Below are 21282 nucleotides of genomic sequence, written 5' to 3'. Positions count from 1 at the left end.
CACTTAGGATAGTGTCTAGCACTTAGTAAGCACTGAACATATTTTGGTCATTGCTTGTTTATCATTATTCTTACTATAACTTTTCTATATATGTGTATGTAAAATTTTAGGTGGTTTTAAGGAAATTTATACTGGTATTATTTTACAGTTTTTGTTCAAGTATTTTGAGTTCCTTGTAATCCTTTCCCTTCACAGCCTTGTTTTCTTATTTGTTGTTGAGCCATATGCTTTTTAATTTTTAATCTCCAGTTCCATTTATAGAACCTAGTTTATAACAGATACTTTAGGAAACTTAATTTGAAATATGTCATTGACTAGCTTTATTAACTTTTCATAAACTATTTCCCCATAGCTGTCTTTTGTACAGGTGGAAGAGATGGCAATATTATGGTCTGGGACACCAGGTGCAACAAAAAAGGTAGTTTAGTTCCATTTTAGTTTTGATGAATGTGGGCTATCCCCATACTTACTTTGAATAAAAGGTTTATTGATTTCATCTGCTAACCACCAGGGGGCACATGTTCATAATCCCTCGTTTCTGCTCACTCTTCTAATTACCAGGATCTTAGCAATTGTTTTCAAGTATTACCCTCTGTATTTACCTCATATTGTCTTCTGAACTTACCTAAATTATTGATGGAACTGAAATTATGAATACATGGGCTCACTGGTAAATGATCTTTTATTTTAATTAAAAAAACTTTGGGCTTTAAAAAGCTGGATCAGACTAAATATAATTGTGCTCACATTGCCCAGTGATGCCATTAAGCAGAATTCAGTGATCATCTCCATACTTTCTTTTAAAAAATATGTATATATTTTTTTTAACTGATTATTTTTTAGAGCAGTTTTAGCTAAACAGAAAAATTGAGCAGAAAGTGCAGTTAGTTCTCTCTGTACTGACTGATACACCCTGTCCCCACACAGCCTCTCCCACTATCAACATCCCGCACCAAAACTGGACATTTGTTACAACTAATGAACATACACTAACACATTGCTGTCATTCAAGGTCTGTCTGTACTTTATATTAGAGTTAACTCTTGGTATTATAGTAAGTTGGTGCAAAAGTAATTGTGGTTTTTGCAATTATTTTTAACCTTTTAAGCCACAATTGCTCTTGTACCAACCTAAAACATTCGATTGGTTTTGACAAGAATAATGTATATTATAGTAGCATACAGGATAGTTTCACTGCTCGAAAAATATTGTGCTCCATTTATTTATCCTGCCCTCCCCCCAACCCCTGGCAACTACTGATCTTTTACTGTCTCCATGGTATCACTTTTCCCAGAATGTCATATAGTTGGAATCGTAGAGTATGTAGCCTTTTCAGGTTGACTTTTCTTACTTAGCAATATGTGTTTAAGGTTCCTCCACATCTTTTCATGTTTGGTATCTCATTTCTTGGTAGCATTGAATAATACTCCATTGTATGGATGTACTATAGTTTATTTACCCATTCACCTACTGAAAGACATCTTGGTTGCTTCCAAGTTTCGGCAGTTATGAATAAAGCTGCTATAAACATCCATGTGCTTACTTACTTTTTGTACATTGTAATCTCACCACAAGATGGGTAGTGCAGTAGCTGTGCTGGCTTCTAATTTCACTGATAAAGAATGTTAATTTTTGAGATCTTATGCATAAATGTTATATCAGCATAGGAATAAAGTTCTCGAACCTAAATCGATTTCCTCGGAATATCTTTCAGATGGATTTTATAGGCAAGTGAATCAAATCAGTGGAGCTCATAATACCTTAGACAAGCAAACCCCTTCAAAACCTAAGAAGAAACAGAATTCAAAAGGACTTGCTCCTTCTGTGGTAAGGTTTTACAGCTGTATACATGTCTGCAGATCTTAACTGTGGGACAGAGTCTCATTTTAGGGAATGTATTGGACATAAAACAGGAGCTATAGTTTAAGTGAGTGTGAATCTTCATTTCCTCTTGATGTCAGTGGGTTTATTGCTTAATGCTTATTCAGTACTTACAGTGTGCAGCAGAGTAACAGGGAGAGCGTGTTAAAAGTTCAGCTTCCTGGGCCTCATCCTTAGGGGTCTCCATGCATACACTTATCTACAGTATAATGTGATTCATTATAAAAGTGGGAGTAGTTTGAAGGAGCACATTAGGTGTTATGATACAGTTTTCTATGAGGGGAAGGAATCCCTTTTTTCATGACAAACTACAGAAAAGATGGGAGTTTTATATATATTTATATACATATATATATTTTTTTAATTTGGCAAAATATTATTAAATACATTGAGAAACATTTGGATAGAATGCAGTGCCTTTCTATTATCTGTGGGTCAAAGATTAAACAATGCCAAGAATACATCTTTTTTCTTCAAAATAATCACTATTGCTCTTTTAATGTGTTTATTTTTCTAATTTTCCTGGTCTTTAGGATCCAAGTTAATATTTTGGGGAGGTGTGGTTACTAATGTGTAGGACTTGAAATAGCATACCATGAATAGGTCACAGGCACGAATGGAAACTGATAAGGTTAGTGTGAGGTCTTTGGAGGCCAGGTGAAGTTAAAATGAGTGACATTTCAGTCATTTAAATCAGATTCTGAGCCAAGAAAACTTGTTAACAGCCATTAGGAGGTAAAACTCCATTGAGCATCTTTACATTTTTCAAAGCGTATAAGCATTTTCATCAATAATTCTTTAGATACTCTTACATGCTAATCTAGGTAGACAATGATATATTTTAGATGAAACAGGCACAGGAAAGGTAAATGAGTTCACTAAGGACACACAGCTTATTAGTGGGGCCGATTGTAAGTAGGCCAGTAGAGCCAGTTAAATCTTTTAATCACCAATTTCTTTCTTGACTATAAGTCAAAGTGTTAACACTGTATACTATAACTTAAGGATGTTTATGTTATTTCCTAGCTAAAATTACTTCTTGGTCAGCATATATCTGACTAGGATTATTGGAGAGGGAAAATTTAGTCTAATCAGTTTGGGGGGAAAAAAGCCATTTTAGCACCTTGGTGTTTTGAGGGTGAAGATTGATGTCCAAAGTAGGATTTCCTTCTTTTCTTTTTCTTCCTTGTGCTATTAGGATTTCCAACAGAGTGTTACTGTGGTCCTCTTTCAAGATGAGAATACATTAGTCTCAGCAGGAGCCGTGGATGGGTAAAGAGTCTCTCCTTTCTTGGTTATTTTGATGAGGTTTCTTTCATAAACTATGATGGAGAAGTCACCTAGTCCCATTGTAACTGAGTGTGTGCTTTTAACTTGCAACATATTGAGAACCCACCTGAGAAGAAATACAGGCCACATTGGGAAAGATCTAGTTAGGACTCTTGCTGAAATAATTAAATGAGATCATATATGCATCACACATAGCTTATTGTGTTGTACATATGAGCAGTGTTGGCTGCTATATTGTAGAGAAGCTGGATGGATAGTTTGGTTGTCTATGCAGTATAATTTAATCAGTGGTTCTTATTTCAAGGAGTAAAATTTCTATTATCTTGGATTTTATCTTCTCGGATTTAGTAATATTCTAAAGACGGTATGTAATTCTGGACATGTAATTGACATATCTGGGAGTACTCTACCTAGATTGATAGTAAGCCTAATGACTTTCACTTACCTGCCATGCATATTGGTCTGAATTTTTGGCTTCCAGGTAAGTCTGTGGTACTTCTTGATTGGGTTACTTTGTTCAAATATAAGTTATCTGAGTATAGGGACTCTTTTTTTCTTTTTTTTAAAGATTTTTATTATTGGGGAAGGGGAACAGGACTTTATTGGGGAACAGTTTGTACTTCCGGGACTTTTTCCAAGTCAAGTTGTTGTCCTTTCAATCTTAGTTGTGGAGGGCGCAGCTCAGCTCTAGGTCCATTTGTCATTGTTAGTTGCAGGGGGCATAGCCCACCATCCCTCGCGGGAGTCAAGGGGTCACAGCTCACCATCCCTTGAGGGAGTTGAGGGGTCAAACCGGCAACCTTGTGGTTGAGAGCCCACTGGCCCATGTGGGAATCGAACCTGCAGCCTTCGGTGTTAGGCGCATGGAGCTCCAATCGCCTGAGCCACTGGGCCAGCCCCCAGGGACTCTTTAAAGAACCATTCTTTGCTCCCTTATTTGCTCATTATATCTCCCAAGATATCCATCCCTTCAAAAAATAGTGGTGGCTTAATAAACTAGGATTTCCATCATGTCCTCTGGACACTAAAATGCTTCTGTGGACCAAATTCTCAGGTACGAATGAAGGATTATCTAAAAGTTATCAGTTGTGCTTGTGAATGGTTATGAGAGCTTGCTCGTGTTTTTTCCCAAGGATACTGCCCTGTGACACCAAGCTTGTGTTTTCTAGTTGCTTACAAACTAGATATAGAGGATTAAGATAATTACTTCAATTGATATAATGAAGAAAAAAATACCTTATTTCACAGGAAAATTTGTTTAGATTACTTAAGGAGTTACATATAGAGATATAACCATGGAAACAGAGCTTGTTACTTATGCTGTCAAAGGTTGCAGGGAGAGTGTTAAAGGCTTAGGAAGTGTTTTTTTTCCTGCAAACAATGAAACAATGACTATCAGCACCCAACCTTCATCTTCCTTATCCGCTCCTTTGAAATAAACTCAAGGTAAGCCGTCACTGGGTCACATCACATCTGTTTCCGTTCTGCCAGAATTGTACGCCTGATGTTGGAGACAACAGTATGAGATAACTCAGTCTGTTTCCCAAATTGATATCTTCACTGTACCTGGTTGATGTGCCAGGAGAGTTAGATTAAAAGTCATTTCACATTCAATATATTTGACTCTGGTTGGGGTTGGAGGACTACAAAATGACTATTTCTTTACCTTGGTTTTTAGGGTAATCAAAATATGGGATTTACGTAAGAATTATACTGCTTATCGGCAAGAACCCATAGCATCCAAGTCTTTCCTGTACCCAGGTAGCAGCAGTCGAAAACTAGGTAAGCCTTTTCATAGACTGTAGGACTTTTTTGTAGGACTTTTGGGGAGCTATTAGTTTTTGTTAATATTTTTAAATAAATATCAAGCTAGTTTTCAGCAGCATAGACTTGAGAAACTACTATGTCGTATCTTTTTGGAGTTCAAAAGATCAAGAATATTTTTAATTTGTATATACTTTGGGGAAGAAGAATTTTGGTGATTCCTCTTGTGGAATGATCTTTTAGCCTCAACATTTGTAGCTCATTTCTTCTCACTGTCACCAGGATATGCTGACTGAAATTTCCTTTTTCCAGGATACTCAAGTCTGATTCTGGATTCCACGGGCTCTACTTTATTTGCTAACTGCACAGATGACAACATCTACATGTTCAATATGACTGGATTAAAGACTTCTCCAGGTAAGATCTTAGTCATTTACATTCTTACCCAGACGTAATGCAGACTTTTTTGTTAATGATAATTTAATATTGATTTTTTTTCCTAAGCCAAATTTATTAAGACATGAGGATTTTAGTGTCTTTGATTAGTTCTAGTGGTGTTTCATAGATGTACTTTCCTTGTGATGATTTCACAAATATAAATAGAATCCTGCTCTATACGGTGACTTTTATTGTAATAGTGAGTCTCTCGTGAAATTATGCCCTTTTGGCTGTCTTTAGAATTATCTCAGTTTTTGTGGGATAGGGAAGGCTATTCTGCTCAGCTCTTGTCTTGTTTGGGGGTTCATTAAATGAGGGGGCTGAATTTTTTAAGCCCCGAAAATAATTCCTTCCTTCCTCAGCCCTCTCAGTGTTGGACAAAGGCTATTTTCTCTTTGATGATTTCCCCATCCTCACCCTTTTTTTCCTTCAAGAAAATTAAAAGTGAAATCCAATATTTAAAGATGATAAATGACATTTTAAAAAAGAAACCAAAGTTTCTCTAGCATACTCTCCGAGGGTTATTTGGATTACATAATTTTAAGAACATTATTAATTACTTAAGCAAGCTACGTATTAGAAACCTGGTTCTTCCTCAAGTATGGCTGTGTCAGAAACAGACTGAGTTCTATAACCAATTCCCAGATCTACCCAGTTCCCACTGAAGTAAGGTGTACTGATAAACAAGAAATCTCAAAATAGTACAGAACTTAGCAGGGCTTTTGTAGAAATTTCCAAAGACTGCCCCAAGCCATTATTAGGACTTTGATATCTGTGGCAGCATCACAATTGGCATTTCCAATGCCCTGAAATACGAGTAGGTTTGGTGTTGTCTAAACAAGAACAAGAGTATTGGGAAAAGGGAAGAGGTTTCATAACTTCTTTTGCTATTTTCCTGAATGAAACCAGAACTTGTAAAGACAATTTCTGATTTAGTTACCATTTTGTTTAGTGTGACACTAAAAGGAACCTTGAGTTCAGTTTGTCCTTCTGCCATCAAACTGATACGCCCACTTTACTAATAATTTAGCACTTTTTCCTGTGCTCCTAAAATAATTCGGCACAGATAGATAGATAATATTACTTAAAAATTGAATAATTTTTATTCAGTAATTGAATAATTATATTTGGTAAATACTTGTCTTTTTCAAAACTTTAAAAAGGGTCCTAAGCTCAATACTTGATCTTCCATACTTTTCATTCACAATAGTTTATTATTTTAAGTGATGCTCGTAGGGTGACTCCGAAGCACTTTAATGAAGCATTTTAAGAGTGCAAATCATCAAAGCAAGATTAAATTGAGCTAATTAAAGCCAGTATGGGTTTTAGAATTATTGTTTGCATGATTTGAAACGTTATTAGTGTACTTCATCCTGACCTTTCTTATTCCAGCAGAGGGCAATAAATACTTGGAAAGATGAACACTTATAGTTTTGGAGTTGCATTCAGAATAAAGGAGCCTGTTTATTTTGTGGGGGTTTATTTATTGTCAGGGAGGAAAAAATTTTCTTCTACCCTTCTAGGTTCTTCTCGCTGGTCTAAGAATTAAATTGACATGTCATCGATTAACGGGAAAATTCAGTTTAATTTTGTATATAAAGGGGTTCCACAAGAGTATGGGGAGTGGCAAGGACAAATATGGCAGTTGAACTTATATGCCATCTTGAGCTAAGGAGAAAGGAATAGTGGTTTGGGACTTCAGAGGGGAGCAAGGCAATTCACATAGAGATGGTAGAGCAAATGTTCAGTAAATAAATGTTTGCTGGGCCCTACAGAAACCGTGGGATGCAGAGCAGACTCTGATCTCTAGCCTTCCCCACCACATCTGGCCCAATTCAAGAAGATTTCTAGATGTCAGGGTTGAAGCATCTTTTGCAGTTTGAAATGTCTTTGATGATGTCATCAGGTGTTCAGGTAAACTTTCTGAGGGGCTTACACAGCAATAGGCATGAAAATTGCCTAAACTTGGGCTATTGTGGTGATCTCTCTTAAGTTTATATCAAGTTATTCAGCTGTAGTTTGCAGGGCTTTGGGGAAAAGGACAGCTCTAATTCTCAATGATTCTAAGTCAAAAGTGTGTGGGGGGGAATTGAACATGTTAGTTTGGAGAGTTGTTAGCCAAATATTTGAAGAAAATAGCATTCAGGATCCAGTCCAGTTTACATGTGGAAAACAAAACCTCCAAGGCAATTAATAGAATTAGAATCTAATATCCACAGAGTGTATTATATTTTCTATTGGAACAAAATCTTTTTTCTCTAAAATCGCCCTCATTTTTATCAAATATAGCAAATTACAACTAACTTATTTGTAGAATAAGTCTAGTTTTAATACACTTGGCCTGATTATTTACATAAATGCATCAAGAATAGCAGTTGATTATACAAGCTCTGTTAAAGCTGCTTTGCTGGAACTTTTCATAAGGACTCTCCAGATTAAACTTTTAACAGCCTCTCGAGGCTGAGAAGCCAAGCCAAAGACTTGCCATCAGACTTCACTTGTAATACCTTTAGATTTGGGTTAATTCCTCTCTTCTTGAGGTCTCCAAAATGTCCTGAGGTTCCTGCACCTTCCAGGAAGTGACCTTCCTTGCTTACCTGGTAAGGCTGCTGGAAAATCTATGTAAGCAAGGTATCAGGCTTGATTTTTCCAAGGGGGGTTTATTGACTTCCATAAAGTCAATCTTAGTTCCTTAAAGCTGTCCAGTCATATCTGAGTCTATGCATGTCTCTCTCAAACATTGCATCCCCGTCAAAGCCTTGGGAATGTAACCAGTGTTTTCAATTGTGTCCTGTTATAAAGAGAGCAGATTCTTAGCGAACTTATGTAAATCACAGTATTGCCATATGGAAGTAAGGACACTTGGAGTTTCCAAATTCTGCAGGGATCAGGTAGGGAGAAAAAGATAAATGTTTCAATTCTGCTTAGAAAGGTATAATTTACCAAATTGCTGTGGCTCATAGGTAACTCAGGAGAAAGAAAATGTCCTCATGTCTGGAAAATAAAGATTAAAGAACCAGTAATATTTCAGATTTTAATAAGTCATAAAAATTAAATCATCTTCTTAGTTAATTTAGTCCCATGTAATTAATTATTGTTGATACTGATCTTTTGTTAGCAGTTTTATGAAGCCATCTATATCTCCAGTAGAGTTCTACAAATTCTTACCCAGTTCTGTGATACTATCTGAAAGTTATTAGAAACCTGTATTATAGAGTACTTTCTATGAATCTCTTTGAAGATGAAGTACATTTGCAAAAGCACCAGAGTAAAACAATAACTGCCTGTAAATGACAAAAGACTTAAAATGGCATAGTAAAAGATCTGATAACAATGCAGTGGACAAGGAAATTTGGTTATTTCTGTAACACACATTTTAAGATAATGAGTAGAATTATGACATAACAGCACCAAGACTTTTTTTTTTTTTTTCGGAAATGCATGTAATTTTTAGAACACTTATATTCATCACATTTACCTATGCAGTATAACTTAAGGTTTATCATTACTCTGTGAACAATGTTGCTCATGTAATTTAACATGCCAAATAAGCCTAATTTCTTAAGTTTAATATCTCCCTTTTTATAAAGAGAGAACAATCCTTTGAAATATATTCCAGGGGCCCTCTGGAAAATTACAGTTAGTAGAGGTCAAAAAGACTTCATTTAGAATTTGATTATGGGAAGTTTGTGAAAAATAGCAAAAGGTTTTAAAGTACTCAGTCAAACAGGATTATAGGTCACTGAAATAATAGTTACTCATTTAACCGTGGTGACAAAGACTCTGAAGGCAAATACAGATAGTTGAATAGTTACAAGTAAGACTTAGCTCTTGTAATCAAAGACCTGATAAAAACAGCATAGGAGATTATTTAGATAAAACATAAAATCCCTGCTTTTTAGATAGATTATTCAAAGGTAAAGAAAACCTTTCATAATCTCTTTATCAAGAGTAGACCAAAAGTCCAATAAAACTTGGTCCTTTTAACAAAGAAAACCAATTTCTAATTTTGCACCAGCTTACTTTTAATATTAACTCATTTACTTAAATTCATTCCAATCTTAGCCAGCTTGACCATGCATAAAACTCTTTTCAAGATTTCTTTTTTGACAAACCTTCTATAACTTTCTTTTTTATATTCAGATTTTGTCCTTTTTTTAACCGCTCTTTAGGCCAAAATTACTTTCTTTTCTCTTAACAAAATGCATTCCCATTCCTTATACTTTTTTTTAACTGAAAACACACATTTGATTTCCTTGCATACTAATAATGTTTCTCTTAATTATCTTAGAAGTTTTAATTACATGTATTAATTAGAATTTTTAACCCTTAGAAACCTTGATTTCTAATGAAAACTAAGAAGAGAACAATTGTAGACTGTTATACCAGTTGTTTTTTTTGATTAACAAACTACGAATACATTCCATAATTTCTAGAAACAATGTTTGTTCATAGTATAATGTTTCAGTAAAGCCCAAGACATATCTACTAACAGACCCAAACACAGTAAGTCTATAATATGTTTATCTGAAGTGATTCATATCCTGCTTAACTTCACAATGGAAGTGTTTGATGTGGAAAGTATTTGATATGTAGGCTTTTTCTTGAAAAGCTATAAATACAAAGTTTTTTCCAGTTTTATTCTAGTAAAAGGAAGGGATTTCTGTGAGCACTTACGGAAAGCTGCTAAGTCCCTTAATAATTCTTCTGTCCCCTCTGTTAGGAGATTGGTGTGAGATTTTCTTTTCCTTCCTTGATATATATATATATTTTATTGGGGTAACAGTTGTTAGTAAAATTACATAGATTTCAGGTGTACAATTCTGTATTACATCATCTATAAATCCCATTGTGTGTTCACCACCAAGAGTCAGTTCTCCTTCCATCACCGTATATTTGATCCCCCTTACTCTCATCTCCCACCTCCCACCCACCCCTTACCCTCTGGTAACCACTAAACTATTGTCTGTGTCTATGAGTCTATGTGTCTTTGTTTCTCATTTGTTTGTCTTGTTTTGTTGTTAGATATATTCTTTAATTCTCCAATAACTGAGATTTTTTTCCTTTTATTTCCCAGTAGTGTTCTGATGCCAGACACCTCAAATTTTGGTCTCCTTAGGATAGAAGAACCTATCATGCACATTGTGCTAGATTGGATTACTTGCCCCGTTACCACGGACAATAAGAAGTCTCAATCTAAAGGCTAAACCTAACCTAGTTGGAGTATCTTACCTATGAACGTGTAGTTTACCCAACTAGCTGCTTCTACTATTCAGCCTATTGAAAGTGCTGGGTTAAATGGATTCCCTCTCCCATATAAGCTATCTATAAACTTAAAAATTAATTTTTACCTACTCATGCAACAAATGTTTGACTATCTGTTTAAAGCACTATAAGGCCTAGTGAGGAAAGGATAAGATACGTGAAATTTATCCTCAAGAGCTTTGAAGTCAAACAGAAAGACCAGTGTATTCAATGGAAAAAGCCCTACCCTGGGAGGGGCGAGGGGGTCTAGTAAAGGCATTTTACTAAAAAATTAGACATTTGCTTCATTCTTGTCCTTTAAGAATGTTTTTCATCACCTTCTCAATAGCCAGCTTCATATCATGGATTTGGATTTAGATCATGAGATGGGGTCTAATATAAAGTCTCCTTCCAGGATTTCCTTTATTTTCTGGCAATGTCTAGTTCCCGTTTATATATAGCTTGACCATCTGCTTCAATAGTCAGTACGCTAATAAAACATGTATACTGACGCATTTTATTTAAACACTAGAAATAACATGAACCAAGTAATTTGATTTTTTTTCTGCTGGCAGTGGCTATCTTCAATGGACATCAGAACTCTACCTTTTATGTTAAATCCAGTCTTAGTCCGGATGACCAGTTTTTAGTCAGTGGCTCAAGTGATGAAGCTGCCTACATCTGGAATGTAAGTTGTTAAACTTCCCCAAAAACCATGAGACTAAAATATTCTTGCACATATTTCTTCTGTCCAAGTCAAGGTAAGTTTAGTGTAAACACATGCTACTAACTTTCTACATCAGATATTCAGTAAAAGTTGCTTCTTGCCTCTTCTTGCCTTCAAAACCTCACTCTGATTGTCACAGAATACCATGTTTGCCCAAAAATAAGACCTAGCCAGACCATCAGCTCTAATGCGTCTTTTGAAGCAAAAATTAATATAAGACTCGGTATTACTAATTTTATGTTATATTATATTATACCCGGTTTTATATTAAAATAAGACTAGGTCTTATATTAATTTTTGCTCCAAAAGACGCATTAGAGCTGATGGTCCGGCTAGGTCTTATTTTTGGAGAAACACAGTATATCACACTTTCATGGCCAGACCTACTTAGAAATTGACAATCCGTAACCTCCAGTAGTTTCACAGATTATCAAGAAGTTGAGAATTCAAAAGACTGGAAAGAACCATAATTACTTTGTCCTGTCCCTTGGAAAAACATACTGTACTGCCTTTATTCCCTGTGTTTTCAAACTACCTAGAATATTTTGATCCCCAGGATTTAGTCTGTACCCAAATCAGCCATAGAGCCTTACATAACACTCAAGAATATTTGTATAGTAACTATTCTTTCTTGTCGTGTAAATGATTCAGTCTTAAGGCTACTAAAATAGATATGGCTAATAGTGCCAGGTGGGTACTAAAATTATTGGGGGAATCACTTCATACTTAATATAAATGTCTAACCACTACACTGTACACCTGAAACTGATTTAACATAATGTTGAATGTCAACTATGATTTTTTTAAAAGAGTCGTGGTGATACAAAGTACAGCATGGGGAATGTAGTCAATAGTATTGTGTTGTGTGCAGTGTCAGATGAGTAACAGACTTATTGGGGTTATTACTTTGTGAGGTATATAAATCTCTAATCATTATGTTTTGTACTTTTGAAACTAATAAAAAATTTGCTAGGTAGAACAAAAAAAGCATATAACAATAAACATGGTAATTACGTTAAAAAAAACTGGCATACAAGCAAGATCCAAATAAATGTTTACTTTACATTTAAAATAGATGAGGCTACTTTATCAGTTTTGTTTATATTTAATAACATTATGTAGGTTTTTTTTTTAGACTTCCCATTTCTGTTACATATATTTATACATACATATTATATTTTTTTACTTTTTAAATAACAGTTATTCTAAAATGGCTACTGTAAGCTAAGAAATTTAAATCTATCCATTTGAAGTCCAGTGGAGAAAAGTGAAATGTTACACACCAAGTAGCACTTCCTGACCACTGAAATATGGCTCCCTTAGGAATAATTAATTATGGAAATGTCTGGGAGTTCAAGATAAAGAATAGCATTAAGGCATTTGTTTCTAGGTTGCCCTGTTTAATAAATGACAGTTTCATAAATGTCCTTGTCATTGGTGAATTGAATGAGCAGAGTTTACACGTTTTGGATTTTAGAGTCATAATGTCTACCGTGTTTCCCCGAAAATAAGACCTAGCCAGACAATCAGCTCTATTGCATTCTTTGGAGCAAAAATTAATATAAGACCAGTCTTATTTTACTATATGATAAGACAGTGTCTTATCTAACATAATATAAGACTGGGTCTTATATTAAATTTTGCTCTAAAAGATGCATTTAGAGCTGATTGCCCAGCTAGGTCTTATTTTCGGGGAAACACGGTAAAACTTTATAGGCCCATAGGTTCAATATGATCATATCCCTTCTCAGGAGAAAAAGTAAACCATGTTTAGTCCTGCCAATATCTAGGAAGTCATATCTTTAATGTTGTCTTAGGACAAGGGTAGAACCTATCAGGTATGAAGCATAATTCTTCAGCTTAATTTCATCTGGCCCTGGGAGAAGGACTAGAAAACGATTTATTAATATACCTAGAGTTGCAAAAATGCAACACTACCTTTTTAAACGCTTTTAGTAAAAATATCCTAGGTGATCACAAGGTGGAGATGTTGTTCTATCCAAGATGCTTTTGTGTTTGATTTGCCTCTTTTTCTACAATATTTCTTTTATTTGTTGTATTTTTGAATTAAAATTTGCTTATAAAACATACTTGAGCTTCCGGGAGAAAGCTGCCGCTTCAGCCCTAGTCCTGCAGCCAGACAATTCAGTTCCTCCCCGTATGTCCATGGTGCCTTTCTAGCGGCTGTCCCAGAGCTGGAGCACAGAGTGAGTGAGTCCATCAGTGGCCAGAAGATATGGAGGCTTCTCTCCCCAGCACGGGAACCCTGGGTTGAGCAGCCTGGTGTGGGGCTGGAACGACCCCTTCTTCCTCCAGAGAGGACCTCAGCAGGGGAGGTATCCATCCTGAGTTTTAGCTGCAACAGGCAGGTCCCGCAGAGCACGTGCCATTTTGCTCTGGAGGAGGTTACTCGGCCAGTCTCACAAAGGTCTTAAACTGCAAAACTGGAGCTCCAGGCCATCCTCCAAGGAGTTGCTTCCGAAGGCCACAGCGATGCCAGATATCCTGGATGTGAATCCCATGCAGAGAAGGCCACGGCACTTTGCACACCTCCATTGTCCACTGGACCAAGTCCTCTCCCCCACGGCTCCTTGCACACACCTTGTGTATTTCTTGTACTGCTGCCACCTGCAGTTTGCGTCCAACCTCTGGCCAATCTCCCCCACCACGTGGTCGGGATCCCTGGACCTCAGCTTCATCCAGATCAGCATTTAAAATGCAGGGAGCCCGGCTTGACCTCCCCGGAGTCGGGTTCTAGCCCTGCCTTTGCCATCCAAAACCTAAAGGGGCTTTACCTGACTGCGTTTGCAGTACCCCTTCTTGGGCAGCAGACAACAGAGCTTTCTTAAAAAGTTCAAGCACCTCCTAGCCACCCCCCACTGGCCCTGGCTGTTTTCCTCTGGGTTTCCATCGCTGCTACTGGTGCTGTGGCTGGAGTGAGAGTCCCCAGGGTGACACTGGGGGGCTGGGCTAAGGATGGTGGTGCTGGACTCCAGAATGGGCTCGGGAGTAGTGGTCCTGGATCCCTGCCGGGCTTGGGAGTGGTGGTCTTGGGCCCCGTGGACGGGGCCAGGGTGGTGGTCCTGGACTCAGGAACTGACTCGGAAGTGGTGGTACTGGACTCCAGGATGGCTGAAGGACCAGCAGACTCGGGGGCCTTCTGCCCTGACTCCTGGTCCATTGGCTGCTGCTCTGCCTGCTGGAAATTGGAGCACTCTGGTTGAACCTCCTGGGCTGGCGAGGGCCTGCGTCTCGAGCTCAGGAGGATGGAACGGCTTTACCTGATGGTGTGTGACACTGGACTTCTGGTTTTTTCGTATTTAAGATGTGGTACGTGGCCATGATGTTATTGTATATTTTCTTTGGCAACGTGCCCTGATGTCTTCCCAGTGAAAGTCCAGATTCAGCATCTCTTCTGTTACCCGGGGGTCTCTGACATCACTGGGTGGCTCAACGAAAGGCTCAAGTTTTTCCTCCTGGCTCATGTGTAGCCAAGGATCCAGCATGAAGTCTTTTAGATTTTCTCTCTTCTCAGGATTGAGGGTTAGCAGGTTTTTTTGGAAGTTTTCCACTTCAAAGGGTAAATAGAATGGCACCACATACTGCCTGCTGCCTACCTTCTGCAGCTCTCCCCAGTTCATTGCCTTGGAAGGAATGGTGCCCGTGAGCACCCTGTAGAGCAGCACTCACAGGCTCCAGGTGTCTGCGGCAGGACCATCATATTTTTGTCCCAGGAAGAGTTCTGGGGCTGCCGCAAAATGTGCTCAATTGACAGCTGATAAACGATGTGCCAAGTCCAAAGTCTGCAAGTTTAGCGTTCATCGAGTGTCTAACAGCACGTTTTGTGGCTTCAGGTCCCTGGGAGCAGTCCCCTTCTCGTGGCAGTAGTGCACTGCTGACAGAGACCGCTGCTGGAAGATGCCGCGGGCCTTGTCCTCCGGCATGCAGCCATGGGCACAACAGTAATCCAGCGTTTCCCCTCCAGGCACGAGCTCCATGACTAGGAAGAAAGATGCCGCAGTGTTGGACACATGGAATAGTTGGACGGTGTTAGGGAGGTGCAAGTGCCATGCAGTGGACTTCTTGCAGGAGAGGTCTGTGAATTCTGTAGAAGACCTGTTGGTCGACGATTTTTACAGCCACCTCCGTCTCTGTGAGAACGTGCTGGCCCAAACCACCTTGGCAAAGCCGCCCTTGCCCATGGTTTCCAGGAGCTCGTAATGGCCACTGTGGAGTTCCTGGTCAACAGGGTTGTCTGCAAAGTCATGCGACATGGTGACCTGCTGACTGCAACCGACGATACTAACTGCTCACCAACTGTGCTGACAAACAATAAGTATGCTAACTACTCTGACTAAATATACTATTAATAACTATCAACAGTATTACTGTGCTAATAAACAATAATGATACTCACTACACTGACTAAATATGTTAACTATACCGACAATATTACTAACTGCTAATAAACAATAACTATACTAACTATGCTGACTAAATGCACTATCAATATTACTAACTGCTAATAAACAATAACTGCTAACTACACTGACTTAAATATACTTACTGTACTAACAATACTAACTAAAATACTAACTAAAAAATTTAAAGAAAAACAAAATAATGAAATAAAAAAATGAGAAAACAAAAAGAAAATAAAAATAAAAATACACAATATAAGAATAAACTATAACTATGCTAACTACGCTGACTAAATACACTAACTACTAACAATACTAAAAATACTGACTAAAAAATTTAAAGAAAAAATTTTTAAAATGAGCAAAAAATTGAGAAAATTAAAAGAATGAGAAAAAAGATAAGTGGGAAAAGAGCAAAGAAAACTAAGAAAAAGGAAAATAATAAAAAAGAAAAAGAGGGCTGGCCCAGTGGCTCAGTTGGTTGGAGCTCCATGCTCTTAACTCTGAAGGCTGCCGTTTCGATTCCCACTTGGGCCAGTGGGCTCTCAACCACAAGGTTGCCAGTTCAATTCCTCAACTCCCGCAAGGGATGGTGGGCTCCACCCCCTGCAACTAAAGATTGAACATGGCACCTTGAGCTGAGCTGCCAGATGGCTCAGTTGGAGTGCATCCTCTCAACCACAAGGTTGCTGGTTCGACTCCCGCAAGGGATGGTGGGCTGCGCACCCTGCAACTAGCAGCTGCAACTGGACGTGAAGCTGAGCTGCGCCCTCCACAACTAAGACTGAAAGGACAACTTGAAGCTGAAAAGCACCCTCTACAACTAAGATTGAAAGGACAACAACTTGACTTGGAAAAAAAAAGTCTGGAAGTAGACACTGTTCCCCAATAAAGTCCTGTTCCCCTTCCCCAATAAAATCTTCAAAGAAAAAAAAAAAAAAAGAAAAGAGTGAAGGGAAAAAATAAAACTGGGTGGGGGGGAGGAGAAAACAAGCTAAAAGGTCCAAGTCCAACAGGTCACCACAAATCAGCTTCCTGGACTATAATGGACAAAAAGCTCAGCCCAGCCAGGGTCTTATATACCCTGTTTCCCCGAAAATAAGACCTAGCCGGACCATCAGCTCTGATGTGTCTTTAGAGCAAAAATTAATATAAGACCTGGTATTATATTACATTATATTATGTTATTATACCCAGTCTTATAGTAAAACAAGACCAGGTTTTATATTCATTTTTGCTCCAAAAGACACATTAGAGCTGATTGTCTGGCTAGGTCTTATTTTCAGGGAAACATGGTAGCAGTTTTTGGTAATTCCATCACACTGGTGCTTTATGAGCTCAGAGCTAGAAACTGACCAAATATGGCTAAGGATAAACTACAGTGGTTTTCTCAGTTTTTGGTTTCAGGACCCCTTTACTCTGAAAAGAAGGGGGGACCCCAAAGAGCTTTTTGTTTATGTGGGATATTAAAGACTGATAATTACTTTATTAGAATTGAAAGTCTGTAGGATGCTGGGGGGGGAAAAAAAAAGACCTGTATTAGAATGTTTTTCCAGGGGGTGGATAGTGTTGCATTTTGAAAAGCCCCTAAGATATGATATGTTTCCACTCCCTCAGCCAAGAGATGGTGCTGCCCTGTGAGAAGCACTACTTGGGTGTATAATAAAGTAATTTTTTATGTAAAGTGTTCATTTAAAAGGTACCTACAAGCAATTGCTCTTTAAAACCACCTTGTGCTTATTTATACCGTAGCTTAGCTGAGTAGTTCCCTCAGAAAATACTTTCAGGTGTGTATTCATTTTGGATACCTTCAGTTTTTTGTTCTTTGTTTTTTAAATAAATGGAACCTTGTTGAAAGTGGAAAAAAAAACACGGGGTGGGGGTGGGGGGGAAGCATACCTGAGCCTTCCATCTAGTGATGAGTTTTTACCTAACTTCTTAGCTATGAAATTCTTCAGATGTGAGCTTTAAACTTTAACAATGTAAGTCACTAGCACTGAAGCTTCTGTCTTATATTTAAAATTTTGAGTTTCAGAGTTGGTCTTAGGCTTATTATTTTACTATCTTTCTGTTTTTCCTTTCTCCTTCCTTCACTGTCATGGCTACATTCCTTTCTCTAACTTTGGCTCCCAACTTAGCATGAGGATTTTATACCTACCAAAGACTGTATCTTTTAAATTTCTTTTTTCTTAGGAAAAAAAAATTTGTTTTAGACCAAAGAGCATAATAAAAGATTATCCAAAAGTCATTTAAAATCAATTTCTTAATTAGGTACATAATTTTGTATATAATTATATTATGTATATGTGTGTTTGTGTACAGATACAGTTTTATTGCCAATTCTTACAAAGTTCTTCCCTAGTCCTGTTCTCTAGTACAAGGCCTTTTCTTTATTGTTTCAGGGAGTAAGGGTTGAGGGACACATCCTCTCTTTAAAGATATGCAGTAAAGATACTTGACTGTTGTTAGGACCATTTTCAGATATCTAATTAGTGACTATGACACACATGGGTGACCCTTTCTGAATTCCGAATTCCTAGGCTGGGTCACATGTTAGTGCTGAATGACGTGATTCAGACGTGATGTCCTCCTGCCTGTCCACACATAACTCGGTGTGCGGACTCTGATATTTGAGATCCTGGCAAGCTCACTGCTCCTAAAATTGAATTTGCCTAGTGAGGTGTCTCAGTTTCTCTTTTCCATGATAAATGAAAGTGAGGTGGGGAGCAAATTTAAAAACAGTTTCACACAAGCTGAGTATATAGCCTCTTAGGTTGTCTTACAACTGCTACATTTCCGAGGAATCAGAATTCTCTCAAGTGTTGGAATTTTTCCTACACGGAAGAGTCCATGGGCACAGGAAGACAGAATGAAAGTAGGAAGTTTTAGATCTTAAGACACATGAGAATGGCCTTTTAATCATCACTGCCTAGAAAAGGGGAGGTGTAATATAGTTAGCCTCTCTGGCACTGAGGCCCAAGACTTAAAAAGATTTAATATTATATATTTTTTCATTTCTTAACCCTTGTCCCTTTCTCCCCTTCCCTGGTTCATTTCTGATCTAGCCACTGAATAGTACTGAAGTGGTTATAAATAAACTGATTAGGCAGTCATTCTATCACTGACTGGCAAAACATTGAGCCGGACACTTCAGGAAGTGTAAACAGAAATAAAGATTAGATTCAGTTTCTAACTGGGCAAAGTAAGGAGATTTAGTTGAGGAAAGGTGCTGATTTTGTTGTTGTTGTTGCATGTTTAAGTATATACTGTGTTTCGTGAGGGCTGTAAGTTAGAGCCACTCACTCCTAGAGGTACCTTCATCGTTCTAGGAGTTTAACTTTGGGATTCTTACGCCTTGAATTAAAGTCTTTAGAACAAGTAGAATATGTAAGGACAATTTTCTGTGTTTTGAGCACCCCCAGAATGCATAGATGTAAATGTCTCTTGGATTTAATAGTCTCCTCTTCCTACTTAAAAGTAGAGGGAGGCTTTTAAAAAAGTAAAATCATGTAATTATGGTAATGTTTATATAATAACAAAGTGACAATAAATAAAAATTTATTTGAATAAAAATGAAGGATTTAAAAACTCCCTGGGTTTTATTAGAGGAAATTAATCTTTGAAGTACTTATTAAGTATACTATACCATACTAGGATAGTCGTAACCTGTGAAAACACTTGTTACTAAAGTTCATAAAAACTTATTGGACCACAACAAGTCCCACCCTCCATTTTTTAAAAATTTAGATAAAATTAATATAATATGAAATTAATCATTTTAGTGATTTTAATGTGTACAATTCAGTGATGATTTTTTTTAGTGTAATCACAATATTATGTAACCATCACCACTATCTCATTCCCAAACATTATCATCACTCCATACCTTTTAAGAGTCACTCTCCATTCCCCCTTGCCCTGGTCCCCAACCACGAACCTGTGTTCTGTCTCTATGAATTTTCCTATTCTGGACATTTTATATTTAATGGAATTGTACAATACGTGATTTTTTTTTATGTGTAGCTTCTTTCACTTAACATAACGTTTCCAGGTTGTCGTTGTATGTATCAGTACTTCATTCCTTTTTGTGGCTGAATATTCCATTGTATGGATAGACCACATTTTATTTATCCATCATTTGGTGGACATTTGAATTATTCCACTTTTTGGCTTCATGAGTAAAGCTACTATGAACATTCGTGTACACGTTTTTGTTTGAACATATGTTTTCAATTCTAGGAGAGTAGAATTGCTGTGTCACATGGTAATTAATTCTATGTTTAACTTTTTGAGGAAACTTCCCCCCACTTTTAATGCTATATAAAGTGACTGGCTCATGGTAATTATTCAACAAATGCTGACTTTTATTGCCATTATTATTCCTACCTTATTATCAAATTGTAAAAAGATTTTCAAGGCATCAATCCTTTGTTTTTTCTCTTAGTTCCTATAGGTAAATGCAGTAATGTATATACATTCTGTTGGTGGATGTTTGGTTTTCCTTGAAATTTATTTTAATCTTTGTGTATACATTTAAGTTCTCCTGGGTATTATAATGCCTAGGAAACTGAGGAAGAGACAGTATCATGGAATAAAAAGCTAGAGGCTACAAGCAGAGCAAACCAATGGAGGAGAATATTGTGTTTCTACCAGGGAGTGTCTAGAGGCAAGGAGGATTTCCTTTTCCTTTTAACTTGCTGCTATCAGTCCTGCTTAGGCTTTGGGTGAATAGAAACTTAATGGGTTGGGGCCCATTAATAGAAGAGGAAGGAGAATTTCTGTGACTGTTGAGATAGAGACTATCTTAAAAGTTTTTTCTAAAATACGCTACCTCTTGTGGCATTGTAGTACTAGGCCGTAAGTGAGACCCTTTCGGATGCTATTGAGCAAAAAGCTTCCTTTTCTGTTAAACTTTAATTAACCTAGCAAGGCAAATTAGACTGTCTTTTGTCTGCTTTTGCTTTGAATCATTACTTATGTGCCATTTAACCCAAGAGAGGAATAGTAATAATTGAGTTGGATAACCTTATGAATCAGTATGTCAAAGCTCTTAACTACAATCTGAGGAATCTATTAAGTTTACTTAGTCATTCTGACAAATATTCTTTCCAGAGTCGCCTCCACTTTCTTCATATAAATGAGCAGTGATTCAGAGCCTCAGGAAAATGAAAAGAGAATAATGTCTTTTTTTCAAACACACATGCTAATAATAGTTATGGGAGTTTGTACTCCATCTTGTGCTGATTAATTCCCATGGCCTCCAAAAGGGATTGACAGCTCTGAGTCAGACAGCTGTCAAATGCATATCACCAGTGGCATAGAGTGAGGGAAAATATGATTCTTAGTTACATTTGTAGTAGTGTGCAACGTGACCTGTCTTTTTATACATTAAAATGTAGCAATGCTTACTTGAAAATTCAAGATTTCTTTAAGCAAATTAACTGAAGTAAAATTTTAGAGTTTTTCTTCCAAAAAGGATACCAAAGTGCAATGTAAAATATAGTTTATATCCTTCAA

The 21282-nt window shown here is 37.4% G+C and overlaps 1 protein-coding gene across 1 annotated transcript in view; it reads left to right on the top strand.

The window, feature by feature from the left end:
- The window catches only part of DTL (denticleless E3 ubiquitin protein ligase homolog), a 52442-nt gene that overhangs the window by 12705 nt on the left and 18455 nt on the right, over positions 1-21282 (top strand). Inside the window, exons 6-11 of the mRNA XM_019738021.2 lie at positions 353-418; positions 1715-1827; positions 3080-3153; positions 4850-4953; positions 5248-5352; positions 11193-11305. Coding sequence (XP_019593580.1) covers positions 353-418; positions 1715-1827; positions 3080-3153; positions 4850-4953; positions 5248-5352; positions 11193-11305 — 575 coding nt within the window. The remainder of the gene's footprint in view (positions 1-352; positions 419-1714; positions 1828-3079; positions 3154-4849; positions 4954-5247; positions 5353-11192; positions 11306-21282) is intronic.

Source organism: Rhinolophus sinicus, linkage group LG17, assembly GCF_036562045.2.
Source record: "Rhinolophus sinicus isolate RSC01 linkage group LG17, ASM3656204v1, whole genome shotgun sequence".
In the NCBI taxonomy this organism is placed as follows: domain Eukaryota; kingdom Metazoa; phylum Chordata; class Mammalia; order Chiroptera; family Rhinolophidae; genus Rhinolophus; species Rhinolophus sinicus.
The sequence above is the reverse complement of the archived record's forward strand: the minus strand, read 5'-3'. Positions and strand labels throughout refer to the sequence as shown.